The sequence below is a fragment of the Toxotes jaculatrix genome, chromosome 11 (assembly GCF_017976425.1).
Source record: "Toxotes jaculatrix isolate fToxJac2 chromosome 11, fToxJac2.pri, whole genome shotgun sequence".
In the NCBI taxonomy this organism is placed as follows: domain Eukaryota; kingdom Metazoa; phylum Chordata; class Actinopteri; family Toxotidae; genus Toxotes; species Toxotes jaculatrix.
Window position 1 is genome coordinate 9,981,884 of NC_054404.1, and position 18,015 is coordinate 9,999,898.

The following is an 18,015-nucleotide window of genomic DNA, read 5'->3' on the forward strand; positions in this document are numbered from 1 at the left end:
CCACACACAATAAAATTAAACTTTTTTTTTCCACCAGCTCAACAAACAAGCAAACAAACGGGAAAGTTATTCCGTAGCCTTGGCAACCAGAAGAGAAGAGCCCTTAGAAACCACTCTTTTAAGCCATTGGCTGATACTTGGTCTGACACGCCCACTCCGGAAGTAGATTACAAATTAAATAATACAACCGTAGGCTAAAACGCTTCAGTTAGTTTTGTCTCTTCTCGGTCATTTATAGTATTTCTCCGTTCGTGCCAAGACCTTTTTTGTTACAGTGACCGCACCCCATCGTCTGAAGTGCAAACATGTCTACTGAAAAGTGTTTCGCCAAAGGTAAGACGTACAGCGATTACTCGGCTAACTTGGGAGTCATGCGCAGGCTGCTAACGCTAGCAAAAGTCTTAAAGTTTTCACTTCCTACAAACTGTCACGTGCATAGGGGTTCATTTGAGTTCGATCCATTAAAACCTGAGAAAACGTGGAGAAGTATACCTGACATGTTGCTAGATGTTACGTCCTGACATGCACTGTGTTGCAAAATGTCAAAAAGCGTCGTGATATATTTTTTTCAGTCATTGTGACTATGCATTATGTAACCTCTTCTGTCCAAGTCGTAAAAAGCTAACCACTTATTAGAGTGTTTTGCAAACAGTACAAACTATGAACTCCTTTTTTTTTTTTTAATCGAAAGTAGTATCTGTGTCACAGTGATGGAAGAAATACTCAGAAATATTTACATCAAAATATACTTAAAGTACCAAAAGCAGAATTATTTATGAGGCAGAATGATCTAACTACTTTATCCCCTCTCACGGGTAACGAAGGGCTTCGTTACCCGTGACTGTCGGGTATGGTTTTGTAAATATTGTACACGGGAAGGTTTGGTATTAATTGTGTTTTATAAATAACTTGACGATGTACGGTAATAACAGAAAGCACTTTATTAGGGGAATTTGCACATAACATACATTTGCACATAGCACATTGGGAGTTTCTATGTATGGAACATGTAACGGCAATATTTATTGTATATTGTAACTGTTATGGTTGAGGAGTTGGCCTCCGTCGGATGCCGTGGTGGGCACTCGGCTCCGTCTGGAAGGGAGAGGAAGTCCGTTAGACTCCGTTGGCAGCTGACCGTCCAAAATTGACGGTCACAGGTGTAAGTGCAGTTTTGTGGAACTTATATTCTAGCAGTTATGTGAAGGACGGTGCAAGCAGTGCGAGTGCCTGAACAGACATTGTTTAAGTTATGATTTAAGACTTACCTTACCCTGGCCTCTTTTTGCTCCGGGGTGCGCCGCTGAAAAGGGTCCCCTAGGTCAGCGGGCAGCGTTAAGAACGTTCCGGACGACCAAGTGGCAGGACAAGAAAGGGGGAGTCTGGAAATTGCTATATGTATATATTTATTGTAATTATATTTATGGTGTTTGTTTTGGGGGCTAGATTGCAGCAGGCAGATTATTTGAAATACTCTTGGTTAAATATAGCAATCACATTTTTATATGTCATTTATACTTATGAATGTATATTTGGGAACACCTGTAAATGCATGCATCCAATTGGACCTACCAGAACGCAGTATAAAAGGGCGCCGATTTTAAATCTGCTGTTGCTGGTTAGGCCTCACCTTTGGTTTGCTGTTGTACCTTTGCAGCAAAGGCTTTGCTGCTGTTGGAAAAATAAAGAAATCTATCGCCTTGGCATTTTCTTCCCTGTAAAGTGTCTCTGTCGTCAGAACGGCCATTCTAACACCTCTACTTTATATATTTTATACTATATTTACTTTAACAAGTGCATTATAAATAACTTCTTGATTATATTTTGAATTATTAATTTGAAGTAGCTACTAACCAAAGTTATGAAACAAATGTAGTGAGTAAATGTAAGCAGTATTTGCTTACAAAATGTAGTGGAATATAAGTATAAAGTAGCAGAAAATTGTAAAAACAATGCATCATACTTTATAAAATAATCATGTTTGGTATATAGAATATTAATCTACAAGGAAAATAGTAATTGCAGAACAGAAAGTATTTTTCCTTTGAAATGGTGTGACTTAAAACTCAAAATGTCCAAACTAAAGTCAGCTACCTTTTCTGGCTTTCACTCACTGCCTTTTTATAAACTGTACTTTATTCTACAATGTACACGTTAACACTGCCAGCCTTGGTATATAGAATATTAATCTACAAAGAAAATAGTAATTGCAGAACAGAAAGTATTTTTCCTTTTAAATGGTGTGACTTAAAACTCAAAATGTCCAAACTAAAGTCAGCTACCTTTTCTGGCTTTCACTCACTGCCTTTTTATAAACTGTACTTTATTCTACAATGTACACGTTAACACTGCCAGCCATATCTATAACTCCAGTTGGAGTTATAGTAACATAAGTAAATGTAAATGGTTGGTCATGTATAGAAATTGCATTTCTTTTTTCTTTCAGGATGCCCTGTACCTGGTCCAGTCCCCAAAGGCCTCATCAGGCTTTACAGCATGAGATTCTGCCCCTTTGCCCAGAGAGCCAGATTAGTGCTGAATGCCAAAGGGATCAAGTAAAGAAACATTTTATTATATTTAAATCCATAGCTCATCTAATACCAAAACGAAAAATTCCTGCACTCTGCATTTTCAATGAAAATTTGCAGAATTTGCCAAAATTTGTTTCTGTTTTTCAGGCACGAAACCATCAACATCAACCTGAAAGATAAACCTGACTGGTTCCTTGAGAAGAATCCCCTTGGTCTTGTCCCAACACTGGAGACACCTGCTGGTGAGGTGATATACGAGTCTCCTATCACCTGTGAATACCTGGATGAAGTTTACCCTGAGAGGAAGCTACTTCCTCCCTCTCCTTTTGGTAAAGCTCAGCAGAAGATGATGCTGGAGCATTTTTCCAAGGTAAATTATATGAAAGCCCTGCATCTAAATCTTGGGGTTTGGTTTTGTGTACATGTTTTACTGTTGTCATCACCAAATAATCAGATTAATTCCACTGTTCTCCACAGGTAGTACCGTACTTCTACAAGATCCCAGCGGGGAGGAATAATGGCGAGGATGTCTCAGGACTGGAAAATGAACTGAAAGAGAAGTTTGCCAAATTAAATGAGGCAGGTTGAGAAGTGCTCTTGTTTTTTACGCATTCACTAGACATATAATTCGGTAGCTTGTTGTCCCTTAATATGAGCGTGAGCGCAACTATAGCTGTCTATAAATTTTTTATATACAGTCAAAGATAAAGAATGAAGCGAGATCACCCATGTGCCCCCCGGTAATAACTTCACCTTAACTGTGTTTTATATAACGCAGATTAATGTAATGTTTATTCTTCAGGACTTGGTGAATAAGAAAACAACTTTCTTTGGTGGAAACTCCATCATGATGATCGACTACATGATGTGGCCATTTTTTGAGAGGCTGGAGATCTTTGAACTGAAACAGTAAGTAATAATCTCTCAGGACATTTAAAAATAAATAGGTTTTATTTACAGAAGCATTTAGAGACACTTCAGGTCACCGTAGAGAGGAGCAAAAAGTACAAATAGCAGGTACAGTACAAATGTAAGGAATGTAAGCAAAGTCTTCTTTGTCGTCTTTCCTTCATGACATCTGATATGTCAGATATTATGAGGGTGACTTATATGTATTTTTGTTTAGTCTTAGGTAAATTATTTTATTCCCTTTGTTTTCTTAGCTGCCTTGACAAAACACCTGAGCTGAAGAAGTGGACAGAGTGCATGTCGGAGGACCCGACTGTCAAAGCCACCAGGCTCAGTGTGGACACCTACAAGGGCTTTTACAAGTCTTACGTTGAGGGGAAACCAAACTATGACTATGGCCTGTAGAAAATACAAATCAAACCCTTAAACCGTCCATTTACATTCATGTTTCTGTTATGGTTGTTGCAGAGTCCTGCATGTTTTTCAGGCTTTGATGCAATAAGTAATATCTGTAAGTAAATTATCACGATGAGTAAACATTTCAGGGATAAATTTGACAAAGGTAAAATGTGCTTTTATTGGAGATTTTAAGATCTATTTTGATGTGAGGGGAAGATACCAAATCACTTTAACTGGAATGAGCCACAGTAATCGTATGACTTTGTCACTGATGTCATTGATTGATGATGTTTTCAATGATCAATTTCAAACGCTGCACTTTTTCTAATAAACTGTGGTTGTAATAACTCTGACGCAAATCTCACTTTTCTGTCTGTACTACAATAAACAAAAAAATGACATTATATTTTCGTGCCAAGCGACACAGGGTGGTCCCCAAATTGATAAACTGGAACTCTATCAAAGATTTGACATCAACAAATGAACTGGACATGTAAAATGAAGCTTTGCTCTCTAATAGGGAACAGAAAATGAGTATTTAACAGGACTGAACTTAATAGCTGCCATCAGATACACAACAGTATGAATAAAAACAAAAAAAAAGATTATTCCTGTTTAGACCGGCATGAGAGGTATCGAGGTGACAATGATTAAATGTATGATCTTTCATGTAGATCCCTTGTTGCTGCTCTTTTTTTTTTTTTTTTTTTTTAAGAGGCAAAGGGAAATATACTGAACACCTCTCCTCCTGGTTATACTTCTAAAACAAACCATATGATTCTTAAGCTTCAGAACAGTGCTATTGAATGATTTTTTTTCTTTTTTAAATTACAGTACTCTATTTTGGCACTAGATTTTACAAACAACAGAACCCACTGTTAAAATGCAGAATAAATATATATGCACTGGCTGGAGGCCATTTTCTCTATACGCTGGTTACCGCGTCAAGTGTAATGAAAGCAGCTACAGTAAAACCACTGAACATCTAGTTATCAGCTACAACTGAAATAACCGCTGTATGTGCACCTTCTATAAGTAATGTTACCTTTAGTAACACAATGATATTTAAAGATCTGCGAGTGCTAAAGATTATAACACTGAACATGGCCAGTGCTCACAACCTTTCATCTGGGCTGTGTAAACCTCCATTTGATAAGTGAGGTGTGTACTCTTGTATGAGCACGGATGCATTTCTCAACATCTCCTGAAAATGCCTGACAGTTGCTGCATAAAGCTCTGTCTGCAGCACCAGAGACCTGAACAGATTGATAGGCTCTGCTTTGCGAATTATCTTTGGAACCCGGACTTCCTCTGGCACTTTACTGTTCCCAATCAGAACATGGTGAAGTCTCTTCTCCTGCAGGCTCCTTTGTAAGAAGCCCAGCATGTCCCGAAGCCTGTGCTCCATACTCTCAATGCCCCACACAGAGGGCCTTTTACTCAGCAGCAAGTGCAGCAGAGCAGTCTTTAAGTGGTAGTTAGTAAGGGCGCTCTTTCCCGTGAGCCCCGTCTGCTTTCTGTGTAGGAAGGTAACAATCTGAAGACAGAGTAAATGACAGGAATTTCGTGGTAGGCGTTTAGTGAAATGTTTCAGCAAATTCCTCTCGTACACAGCGAAAGAGAGGGGCCAGTGCGGGTCTGGAGAGCTGTCACAATCTGACGGAAAGTGCGAGACAAAGTAAGCGTCTGAGTCCTCTAGCTGAACCACCGGTATGATGTTCATTACGATGACCTTCCCGGAACGGAATCGGATCTTCAGCGCACCGGCGGAATCCAGGTTGCGAAAAGTGACCTCAAAGTCGTATTTATGAGAGATGCGCCCCCAGGCTTTGGTTACAGAGATCTGAAACCACTTCATGACTTGATCTTTGGCTAAGAAAGGTGTGTTCCTGGAGCACAGCAGTTCATCTGGACTGTGGTCCACTTTGATGCCGTCATTCCTGCTATGCAACAGACAGAGCATGTCCTCTCCCAGATTAACAGAGCCGCAGAGACAGCCCTCCTCGTTCTCCCCAAACCTGGTCACCTTTATCTTGCCGCAGCCTTGCATGTCTGGAGGAATGTCACTGTTGGGGCTGCACCACAGATGGAACTGGAAGAAATATGGATCTGGAGGCGAGAATGGCACTATAAGGTCACACATTAGAGGCCTGCACACCTTCCAAGACTCGAACATGCTTCCAATCCCCACAAAATCCCCGACTTCCATGTCCGCCTCCCTGTCGCACACACTCCTGAGTGATTCCAGCAAATCATCAGCAAAGCCTTCCACAAACTCCCTCACCCTCCAGTTTTCATGGGCTGAAGTGTAGTTACATTTGTCGCAGAAGTTGCTCAGGATATCTTTGTCTAGTACCATTGTTTTGGGGGTGATGGATCCACTCTCTGAAAATATGTCTTCATCCTCAGCCGGACGGATTTCTGTGTCAGCAAGGTCCACCCTGCCCATCTCGACAGTGAAGAATATGATGAAAGACACAGTGCTCCAAAAGTACCAACTATAACCGCCCTCCGAGCTGGCTTCTTCCTGTTTTGAGTCCAGCTGCGAAAGCTCTTTCTCCAGCTTGGCTTGCTCCAATTCCAACCTCTCCTCGTGCTCCCGCATGCGAGCCATCAGCTCCTCGTCCTGGTCTGGGAGCGTGGTGTTCTCTTGAGGAAAGAGCAAGGGATGGTTTAATATGGCAGCAGCCACCACCACACACACTCGTGCAATGGCCCCCTGCATCTTCAGCTAGTTTCTAACACACATATTTAAGCACCTCACAGACACCCAGGGCAGCTGCAGTTCAGATCCTGAAACAAAAATATAAATAGTGGTTTTAGTGAAAGGAAAAGTGGATTTAAGAAAAAACTCTTGTACTGAATAAAATATATGAAAATCATGGTCTTATGAATTTTGTAAAGCACTCCACCCAAAAGTGAGGCACAAACTGTTTTTCTAAATATAGAGTCAGTGGGCTGAGTGACGCACTCGGCCAGTATCAGACGGTGCAACATGGGAGGAAGGAAGATCAAGCCCTTTCAAAGTGCGTTGCCCTTTGCTGATAACCCTATTTAGTTACCAACATTGTGCCTGTTAACTTTTACATGTTAACAGGCAAAATAAAATGAATAAAATCCCCCCTTTTCTGGAAAACGTTCACATGAAATGAAATGAAACATGAAATTCAGCTTCTAAGCAAAACAATGTGGGAAACATTCACACTGACATTATCTTCTTTCCTGAACGTCACCAAATAACTGACAGGTAATGCAATATACTGCACAGAAGAGGAAATTACATAACGTTCTTGCACATGTTCCTGGCTTGCAGTAAGAACTGAAAGCACACTTTTTTAAAATGCTTTAGTGAGGATGGACTGAATTACCTCAACCGTCATCATAGCAAAAGGTATATACTGTGCTTAAAATGGGACTACTTCCTCTGGCAAATAAGAAACTCAAGAAAGAGGAAGTGCACATGCATCATGATCTCATTGAGATCTCTGTCAGACTTGAGCTTTAAAATGACAGCAGTAATAGCAGTGCAGTATGAGTATGTGAGTCCACGGGGCCAGGGAAATTTCCCATGACTTACTCACTGGGATCTTTTCCAACACTTACATGGCTCAGACCACACAAACAACAAGCCAGACAAGAGGCCTGTGCTGTGGTTCATTTTAAAACATTTAAGATCAGTATTGCAGCAGAACATGACGGCTATATTTAACATGACCAAAGAACAAATCCTTAGCTACTCAGTTTTTCAAAAAACTATGTATGAAGTGTTAAAATTTTGTTCATAAATGTTAAACAAGGGGACGCTTACAGTCAAGTGTTACCATTGTATATGTTTCATCTAAAAATAAATGTCTTGGAGTGAACAGTATGGTACATTGATCTAAAATAAAATAAAATGAAATGGAAATCAAGTACAAGTAGTTTACTTTAAAACTGCACTTAAACACATGAGGAAAATATAAAGCAATTGTCCTTCCACCACTGCTGACTGCTCCCATTAAGCTCAGGGCGTTTGGACCAGACTCTGTCACTATGACTATGACTGTGTACTTGTGAGGTGATGCAGTCTGGACACATTGCCAGCGGTCACCTTCTCCTCAGTTTTCTTAGCAACAAAACAGCGACCCACTCCATCATGGAAATGTGGTGGCAGACAAACACTATTCCAGACACATGAGTCACTTCACAGCCTGGTGTGTAACAAACGGTGCTATATAGGACGCTTTAAAACAAAAACAAAACAAAAAAGTTTCTAGATTCTAAGGTTGTTCCTGGAAAACAGCAATATTGCATAACTTGAGGCAACATAGTTGCATGTTTAGCGGCTTGGACGCGCTCCTCACCGATCTTCAAGTCAATAAAGGTGGATTTAGAAGACACGCGGTGTAAAAAGTTTATGAACTTACCTTTGAACTCTTCTCTGGGTAAAGTTCATGGTAATAAACTTCATGTGGCGGGATCTCCAGCGGAGGCAGCTTCATCATCAAACTCATGTGAAACAAGGAGGAAACAGTTTCACTGCTTTTTTTTTATAAACACATTTCCGGACTGTGCGCTCCACCCATAGACACAGGGACCGCCCAGGGGAAGCTGGGCTGCACTGGGTTGCACTGGGCTGCACATAAGTGCGTCAGCTGGGCCTTGATGTACATGAAGTATGTGTCAGATACTACATGAAATATCACAAAAGGAGGCAGAAATGAGGGTTACACCGATGATAACCTCAGCAACCACAATATTTGTGGTAGCACGTTTTGGATCCACAAGGTGGCGCCCAAGGTCTGGACCATAGTCAGACCAAAAGCAGAGGAGGACACAGGACACACATGATGCGCAGACTGCGCACAACTCAACCCTTACTCCAGGCGTACGGGTAAGAACGAGATTCACAACTTTGGCCCTTGGAGGCAGAAATCCACCGACTGACAGACATAACACATATCAGCATGGTCTCATCCTCTGAGAGACACTGTTACAGCACCATTTTAAATCTCATGTAGATATCAACGCATGCGTAATTTCTAATTGATAAAGCGTTTTTTGTTTTTTAAGTGTCATTGTTTCATGTGACTAAATACATCTAACATGAAAACAAATGTCAAAATTTTGGTAGCACGACTTGTGACATGTAACACCCCCTCAGGAAATTACTGGTACGATGTCATGCAACGTCACAAGACTTCATCCTTCATTAAGAGGAGACGCGTCTGTAATGTTTTTAGTGCTGACATGACAGACTCAGAGCGCACAGAGGGGCGCCTTCTGCAGTTTCTGTGGGACGGTTTGAGAGGATGGCAGAGCCTTCTCAGCTCACCATTTTTCCCAGTTTTGTTCTCCCTGACTGTTTACCTTGGCTGCTGTTTTCCTTACGTTTGTCTGGATTTGCTCTGCCCCAGACTGGCCCTGGTACGTCGCTACAAGATCCAGCCTCAAAGCAAAGTGACATGGCCAGTGGCTTGGAGGTGCATGCTCAAAATTCTTCGCAACCACGTTTGTTTTGTTTTCCCCCTCTCTCTCGTGCACTGGTACTGGAGCCCCCCGGTTTGTCCTCCACAGGCACCTGAGATGCTGTCTGTGGTTCAGGATGTGCTGGCCTGCCTCCTCTTGTTCGACACGCAGTACTTTTTGTGGCACCTGCTACATCACAAAGTGGCCTGGCTCTACCAGTTTTTCCACAAGGAGCACCACCTCTACACGGCCACCTTCTCCCTGGCGACAGAAGACACGAGTGTCTGGGAGATGCTGAGCCTCAGCTTCTTTGCAACTCTGAACCCCGCACTCCTCAACTGCCATCCACTCACCAAGATGCTCTTCTTCATCACCAACATTTATCTATCGGTTGAGGCTCACTCAGGGTATGAATTTCCCTGGTCTCCACACAGGCTGGTGCCCTTGGGCCTCTACGGAGGCTCTCGGCATCATGACCTCCACCACCTGAAATTCAAAGTGAACTATGCTCCGTACTTTACGCACTGGGACAGACTTTGTGGCTCACTGCACAGAGGAGGCACACAGAAAAAGTAACACCGTAACTTAAAAGAGGACTTTAAAAAAGAGGACTTTAAAGTTTAAATGACTTTAAAGTTAAAATGATCAGAGTATATGAAGGACATTTTCTTCTGTTATTAACCTGCAAGACTAACGAAGACTAACCTTGATTTAATTTTGTTTTAATCTTAATATGTGTTTATACATGGATGCCAAAAGATGCTGGTACTTTTTTTTATACTCCACCCAGAATCGTTTGAGTATGAAACACAGCTGCTGTTGTGTTGCATGTTGCATGAAAAATAAATATTGTAATATTATTGATCACAGTAACCAGTAACAGTTTTAGTGACAGCTTGGAGGATGAGACTGACATCATGAATTTAGCCTTGTTTTTGTCATAAATATGTAAATGCCTTGAAACTAATCTGATCACAGCAGACACTCTTGTAAGCATTAAATCCACTCATAAATCACCATAATATTACTTTTTGTTTGCTCTACTTTTGCCACAGAATGTAAAATGGTGTCAAATGTTCACTGTAATTATCCTCCAGTTTACTGGATTTATTAAAATTATATCAAGTGCATATGTTCCTGCATATGTATCCCCAAAACAAAGGTTATAAGACAGATTTTAAAAATGTAGCCAGTATACATCAGAGGAAATTTTTTAAAAAGCTGTATACATTTCTTTTAACTTCAGTTCTGTTGATGAAATTAATTGAAACTTGTATTTTACTGTTCTATTTTTTTTCATTAAATTATTTGAGAAAGAAAGTATCAGTATCAGAATAATATCAGATACAGTTTAAACAAACATCAAATCCAATTTCACAGTCTCATGAGCAGAATTGTTGGTAATTATGGATACACATGGTCACTCAGTGCATGCAGTGTAATCTAATCTAATCTTTACAATGAAACAATACAGAAAACCTCTCAATCCATAATTTAATAAAATAAGCTACAGATAATCATGATTACTCCACGTTGTTCCCTCTGTAACATCACTGTACATCCTAGTAATTCTACAAAATGATACATACACAGAGGTCAGATTTTACAAGGGTCAGGCTTCTGTTAAAGTCATTTCATACTGACTCACTACACATTACCAATGCCAATTTGAGCATGTAGCACTGAAAAAATGTGAGGAAAACATGTCCTCACATCCTCCCTTTGGACCACTCCTGATTTTGGAGATGACACCACACTTATGTTACAATATGGCAAAAAAACCTTTGGTGAAGCAGGAGGCCAAACTTGTATTACCACATCATGAAGTTACAATTTTGGACTAGCACTAATGATCTTCCATCTTCCATGCAGAATCACTACTACACACAAAAAGTCATTAAAAAGTGATATTGTGTTTCTTTAAAAGTCTTTAAATTCATACTGATACTGATCATCTGATTTCACTCATCACCTTCAGTCTATAATTGAAATAAATATTACTGAGAGACAGATTTTTCTTTCTTTCCTTCCTTCCCTTTCTTTTTCCATAACACCAATCCAAAAGCAACAACAGTTAGAGGTTCCATTAAGGTTATTAAAAGGTGCAGAGCCATCACATGAAAAAGAAAGTTCAGCCAGTAGGATCTAATTATCATTAATTAAGCCATTACATTCACCTTTCTTCATACAAGTTACTTTGTTTATTAGTAATTCATTTCAAAGCAGTAACTCTTACTAATCTTATCTCAGATACGCAGCTGCATCCCTTCATTAATTTCCACCCGTTCCCCAGCCGATGTGTTTGCATAAGCTTCGTTCTTTCCTTCCTTTCATTCTCTTATAGTCTTTTCAAAACAAAGAACTATAAAACAGAACTGAGCAGAATTTCCTCGACACTGATGATGATGTGAAGCTGCTGTAGAAAAAATACTAATGTGTCTAATGTGATGTCTGGATGCCATAGCAAATTACTTAGATGATTCTTTTACAGCACCACTACCCAATGTGAAAAGTTGGTATCAGTGTTTCTTTTATGAGAAGTGAAAGTAGACAGGCTAATGAGCAGACCTGAAATAACTGTGCTAAAGTAATCGACTTCTCTTCTCACAGATTTACGGGACAGGAACACCAGGAACATCAATCTGATGAAGTTTATCTGGTGTTTAGATGTCAGTAGTTCAGTACATAACGTTTCACCCCCAAAGTTTCACAAAACAACACACTTTTTTTGGATCACTTTCCACAACTCTAACTTCTTGTCAATGCTGATTACGTCGTCACTCTTTTAGAGAAAGTGGAACTCGAATATGAGCAACTAAACCCCTATAAATACTGGGGAATAGCTTTTAGAACTGGAAGTGGCTAATCAGCTCCAGTCAAGTATAGAGTTACACTAATTTGTCAAGTGAAAATTGACAAAATTAATCAATGATTTTGATGCACATATGGATCAGCTATTTTTTTTTTTTTTTTTTACTTTTTTCTTACTAAAGGGTAACACCTTAAAATATGGCCAGACAGAGTGCAAAATCTGAGCTGCAACAGCTAGTTGATCAACCAAAATTTGACTGGCAGTAATCATGATGCTTATCAATTACGATAATTATGTTAACCATCAGCATCAGATGACCAGAAGTAGATCAATCACAATTTCACAACAGATAGGAAACTAAAATCCATGTGACATACATTTTTGGTTTATTGCTGTGGCAAGCTGTTTGGCACCCAAAAATACCACGTTTAACGTTCCTATACGAGCACTAGAAGGCAGGTGTCACTCAGTGCATGCAGTGTAATCTAATCTAATCTTTACAATGAAACAATACAGAAAACCTCTCAATCCATAATTTAATAAAATAAGCTACAGATAATCATGATTACTCCACGTTGTTCCCTCTGTAACATCACTGTACATCCTAGTAATTCTACAAAATCTAATCTAAATTCTCCTTTTAAAAAATTCAAGTAAAAACAGAGAAGACCAAGACTTATCACTTAAAATCTTAAATCAATATTCGTAGGCCAACCCTATCATGTAAACATCTCAAATGGTGGATTTGAGAATAGCAATTAGCTCAGTAGACAGCATTGCAAATACTTACAAAGTGCTCCCAATAGACACATTCAAGCAAGACTGTTTGATCCAGCAGTGCCACCACGACGCAATATATTTCTCACCTTCTCTGCTGCTTGCATTTTGCCTCTATCTTGTAGCATTTGTACCAGTGTTTTAGAGGCATCACTGCCTTGCTGCTCCACCCATCTCATTAGGAGTTGGAGTGTCTGCTCCTCACCGTCATTGGGATGGTTCTGCTTACAAGTCTCGATAACAGTCTGTGATATCCCACCGCGTAATGCAATATCCCGCATATTTTTCCATCCAAGGACTTCTGCAATCTCAGGCATGTGGGCCTCAATATCTGAAATGAATGTAAAAGACCAGAAAAAATGGAATTAATATAAAAAAGCATGACAACCATCACAATTTTACTGATCTAGGGACATTTTGATATTTATGGGTGGAAAAAAAAAAGGAAAAAGAAACGCACACATTCAAAGGAGCTATGTTTAAGGCCTTTTTTAATGGCTCTTGAAAGGCCAACAGCCATTAAAAAAGAAAATGAGTCACAGTCGCTGCACCAAACTGGCCTGATTCCAGACCTCGACAATGATGCTCACATCCTCCGTTGTTTCAGCCATGTTTGTTGGGCTATTTCACAGCCCTTGGAAATACAAACAGACTAATCAGAGCTTTGTGTGCAAGCTAAAGAGACAGGATGTCATTGGTCACAGGTTGTGGTTGTTCAACAGATAACAGACAAAAACTGAAATTTTAAATGGCCTTGATAAACATGCTCCCTGCCGGGCTAACGTGTCATTCGCTGATGACTCGTCAGGGCAAAACTAAAGAAAATGCAACAAGTACGAGAGCACATTTCAGACTCGATAATAACATGAAATGTACTGTCACGTTCAGACTGTTCATCAATCAATCAGCTATTTCATCTGACAGGTTCAAGACAGAAAAAAAAACAGCAGTTAAAGTTCTAATATTTCATCAATTTAAAAAGATGTATTCTACGGCTTTTCTTACCTTTCAGAGGCTCCAACTCCTGAGAAGAAGAAGTAGAATGACTGTTAATGACATATCTTCAACTCCAGAGTGACAGAATAACAAGCTGCTTGCACAGGCTTGACAAACAAGGCACACCACAACAATACTTAAACAGAAGAAGCACACTGACAAGGACACCAAAGGTTTCAGAAAACTAACCTGCACTTCCTAAACAAAGCGACCGCTACGCCAACATTAGAGAAGAGACAGGAAAGTGTTTGTCATACATGTTGTGTGTGTGTGTGTGACAAAGCAGGTTAGATAAAGCTACGATAAGCATCTCACAGCTGGTCAGAGAGCGTCAAAGAGCTATAAATGAACTAAAAGAAATCACATTAAAGAGTAACTCACCCCATTTTCTGCACCGTGTTCTGGTGCGGCCTGACGAAATCTTCTCCAGAGACAGTAGAGTCCAACTCCTAATGCAACTAAAACAACTATGACAGCTATGGTGATCCCTGTCAAGCTATTTTCCCCTGAAACACGAAGATTACATTTTCATTACAAACTAAATTGTAAATTGCAAATGTACTAAGTGAAGCCATCATGATTTCATTCAAATGCAGTGAAGTAAAACTAAACCACACCTTCAGTTTTGTCGTTGCAGACTGTGTTATTGGTGGCTGTACAGGCTACTTTGACTCCCTCAGCATCACATCTTGAACCAAACAAAAAACATAAAGTATGAGTGACAGACAGAATCATGGCAGCAATAATTAATCATTATAATTTATTATTATGTTTTTAAATTCTGCTATCAGCCTGTGAGGACAAGTCAATACATCGGTGACACTTAAAGAAGGCACAAGTTCACAGATAATATTTGAAGGAGCCGAACTTACTTTTCACAAGGGTGGCAGATTCTGCAAGTCTCTGTGCCACTGCTGCAATAGTGATCCTCTTTGCAACGGCATTTGGTATTCCTGGCAGCTGTACAGGCTTCAGCCACTTCTAGATTCGCTAAAAATGACAGTATAACCACAAAACCAGCGTAAGATTGAACAGTATTTTGTCTTAAAAACAAAAAGTGTCATATTGTGTTACTGGAGGTACAGTCTACATTTCCACACTGACCCAGACGCATAATCTTTACTTACTGTGCTTGTATTAGATTACCATGACTTACTCTATTTTGACATTTATTCAGAGTGCTGAATTCTTATAGATAAACTGATGATGTTTGTACCATTGGGGTGGTCGCAGGATGTGCAGGGCTCACAGTGCTGCTGGGAATTAGGTTGACTGATGTATGTCCCAGCATCACACGGCTTGCATACCTCATCATATTGTTTTACAGTGCAGTGTCTCTCCAGCCGCTGGCCTACAGTATGAAGACAAGTGAGCCAGAGACAGAACAAAATATTTTGACTAGTTTGGGCAAGCTGATGACGCACATACCTGCACACGCTGCCACGTGCAAACATATTCTAAAAGCCAGTACTGTAGCACCTTTGGCACTGAATTTGCTTTCAATCACATTTTAAAGAAAGTAAGTTTGTGTTTTTGTGTAACCCTCCACCACTGGATATCTAGACTAAGAATCACATCATAAAAGGTACTGATTGTATGACACTGTACAAGGTGTAAATGTCAATGGATTTAAGGGTAAAACACAAAACACTGACATATGTATCTTTTACTTAAAGCTGATATCGAGCACCTTCTATCATTGCCTTATAGATATAAGTATTTGACACCTCCTTAATTTAAAAAAAAAAAAAGAAAAACTAAACTTAGAGTATCTTCACATTGCCATTCAAGTTCACATTATTGTAACCACTGACACATACCTGCACCACACAGGCAGCAGGTGTTCCCTTCGTGCTGGTATGTACCATCTGCACACACCTGACTCAGAGTGGCATTCCCGTCAATCTGTGAGGAGGTTGGAGCCCTGACGATAAACAAACCAGATATCAGAAAACGAAACTGAAAGTAAGCATGAGGGCTCGTTGCCCTTGGTGAACAGTACCCCAGTGGGGAAAAAAAAGCTATGGATTAACCAGACGCACGCTGTCTTATGTCTTGTAGAAGTAAAGGGGGGGGAAGTTGCTTGAAAACACTTCCAATAAAAATAAATCTCACCTTTAAGTGACTCGTATTGGTAAGTTTTCGAGTACGACCACACCTATTCGCCCAATTTTTGGTGCGCCAAGCAGAACGGGCTCATTACTGCCCCCTGAGGCCGGAGGTCCGCAGCGGTGCGTAACGATTGGAGAAAGCCATAATAGCAGCCTGGGTGGCGGGTGATTTACATCCAATGGCCGCAAGGAGGAACACTGAGCTCACTTCTCACTCGAAACCATGGTTGGCAAGCGCCACAAAAAGTGTTTTCCAACTGTATTTTTCGAGAGAATACAGTTTAAGAACGAAGTCTGGGTGTTTGGTTTCACCACGGTGCCTCTGATTAATCGCCACACCACCGTTACAGACCAGTACACAGCCGCTCCTCAGCACTCTTGTCTGGGAGGTTCCGGGACAATATTTAACTGCGCTGCGGTCAAGTCTCTAACTGGGTCACAAAAACATAATATAATATAATATTTTCTAACATAAAATATATGTATATCGATTATCCTACGTATTATCTTTGTTGTCCTCGCCACTTTAAACGGCAAGAGCGTTGAAGTGTTGCGGTGAATTGTGAAATCTACACCTTTGTTTTCCCTCTGAAACAAACCAACCTGTGGTTTGTTACACTTGATCTGTGCCCACCCTTAGCCCGCAATCACACATACACACAAATCAGTCGTCTCTGATTATAAATTCAGCGTTAAACTAGATCATTCGCTCAATCGGCGGAAACGCTACACAAGCGGGCGCCGAGCCAACACCTGGCAACTACAGTAAAAGGCAACTGACTTCCAAACTTTATGCCTGTGAAACTTTACTTACAGTGATACATGAGGGGACAGCGAAAGGAAGACGAGAATCCACGCAGAAAACTTGTCTGAGTCGGACGCCATCCTACCCATTACTGCTTCACCTGTGCCACGATGAGCATCACCACATGTACTGATCTCTTCGGTCTGTTGCTGTATACAAATGGGGCGGGGATTTTTGGAGGAATTTTTTTTTTTTTTTTTTTAATGTAGTTTGTTTTCCTTATTCGAACATCTACAATTGTCACGTTTTGGAAAGCCCCACAAAAACAACCCTCCTCCTATAGTTAAGGGAAGAATCTGAGGAAGATTAGTAATACTGAGGTCACACAATCTTGCTCAATGCTCTTTTTTTCCGCTATTTTTTCTTGAAACGATTAATCGATTGCCAGAATAGTTGGTGATTATTTTTCTGTTAATGGACTAATTGATTACGGTTTCATTTCTTCCTCAGTGTCCTCAGGGGTAAATACAGCTCAGTTAATTTAGAAAATGGATGAAAATACAGCTCACACATGGAGTTAGTGAAAATAATCCGAGCAAACTGAGCAGGATCAATACTTTAATTTTATATGATTTATACCTTTTCTATTTTCATATACATACACGTATTTGTAGATGTATATATAAAGAGAGAGAGAAAATTCCCTTTCCTTTCTGCCCTCATGCATGCTAAACTCAATTTCTGCCACTAGGTGGCGTTATTGCTCTTTGTTTGGTGTGATAAAATAAAATATTATGTCTCCTGTTGCAAGAGTCTAGTAACTGCAACCCAAACCATCATTTAATGTGTTAACAGCACCCATGCTTTTGGGTTACAGACAGTTATAAGGTATGTTGTGAAAGTGATGTTTAAAACATGCAGTTTACTTCTTCATTCTGGTACGACCTTTACTGAACAGGAAACTGACCAAAAAGGTTTTGCAGGTAAGCAAAAGCACTGCACGGTGGGTTAGCAGCCACCCTGATAGCATCTGTGGTGAAGAAAGGTCTGTAGAATGAAAGTACACTTCCGTATGATTCAATAGACAAAAGGCACTCACATAAAACACCTCCTCTTGAAAGCTTGAATGATGACTTCAAACCACTTCACAGAGCATTGTCCTCTTTTGAATTTTATTTTTCTCTGTATCTAGACATCAGTGCAAACGAGGGAAACCTCAGTGATTTTAAGGGTTAAATAAAGGTATAATGAAGAAATAATTTTAAACTCATTCTTTGATTTACAAAG

The 18,015-nt window shown here is 40.1% G+C and overlaps 4 protein-coding genes across 6 annotated transcripts; 2 read left to right on the plus strand and 2 right to left on the minus strand.

The window, feature by feature from the left end:
- The first annotated feature begins 152 nt into the window (after positions 1-152).
- Positions 153-4,184, plus strand: LOC121189699 (glutathione S-transferase omega-1-like). Its single transcript, XM_041050084.1, has 6 exons — positions 153-333; positions 2,447-2,555; positions 2,679-2,901; positions 3,009-3,110; positions 3,334-3,440; positions 3,695-4,184. Exons 1-6 carry the CDS (start codon positions 306-308, stop codon positions 3,843-3,845), a joined length of 720 nt encoding a protein of 239 aa, XP_040906018.1. The 5' UTR covers positions 153-305; the 3' UTR covers positions 3,846-4,184.
- A 317-nt stretch (positions 4,185-4,501) lies between these two features.
- On the minus strand, positions 4,502-8,352 carry LOC121189698 (inositol 1,4,5-trisphosphate receptor interacting protein). 2 transcript variants are annotated; one of them, XM_041050082.1, is made up of 2 exons: positions 8,246-8,352; positions 4,502-6,632 (listed from the first exon to the last, which is right to left on the minus strand). In XM_041050082.1, exon 2 carries the CDS (start codon positions 6,562-6,564, stop codon positions 4,954-4,956), a length of 1,611 nt encoding a protein of 536 aa, XP_040906016.1. In that variant the 5' UTR covers positions 6,565-6,632; positions 8,246-8,352; the 3' UTR covers positions 4,502-4,953. The 2 variants fall into 2 exon arrangements, with proteins under 2 accessions (XP_040906016.1, XP_040906017.1); XM_041050083.1 differs by having other exon boundaries at positions 4,502-6,488; positions 8,246-8,348.
- Positions 8,353-8,478: 126 nt separating this feature from the next.
- LOC121189649 (cholesterol 25-hydroxylase-like protein) lies at positions 8,479-10,671 on the plus strand. Of its 2 annotated transcripts, none has more exons than XM_041049994.1 (2): positions 8,479-8,712; positions 8,983-10,671. In XM_041049994.1, exon 2 carries the CDS (start codon positions 9,003-9,005, stop codon positions 9,861-9,863), a length of 861 nt encoding a protein of 286 aa, XP_040905928.1. In that variant the 5' UTR covers positions 8,479-8,712; positions 8,983-9,002; the 3' UTR covers positions 9,864-10,671. The 2 variants fall into 2 exon arrangements, with proteins under 2 accessions (XP_040905928.1, XP_040905929.1); XM_041049995.1 differs by having other exon boundaries at positions 9,236-10,671.
- Positions 10,623-16,953, minus strand: fas (Fas cell surface death receptor). The gene is made up of 8 exons (XM_041049993.1): positions 16,798-16,953; positions 15,693-15,796; positions 15,089-15,223; positions 14,745-14,862; positions 14,490-14,560; positions 14,254-14,378; positions 13,882-13,900; positions 10,623-13,207 (listed from the first exon to the last, which is right to left on the minus strand). The coding sequence occupies exons 1-8, from the start codon at positions 16,875-16,877 to the stop codon at positions 12,912-12,914; spliced, it is 948 nt and encodes a 315-aa protein (XP_040905927.1). The 5' UTR covers positions 16,878-16,953; the 3' UTR covers positions 10,623-12,911.
- Between the last annotated feature and the right edge of the window lie 1,062 nt (positions 16,954-18,015).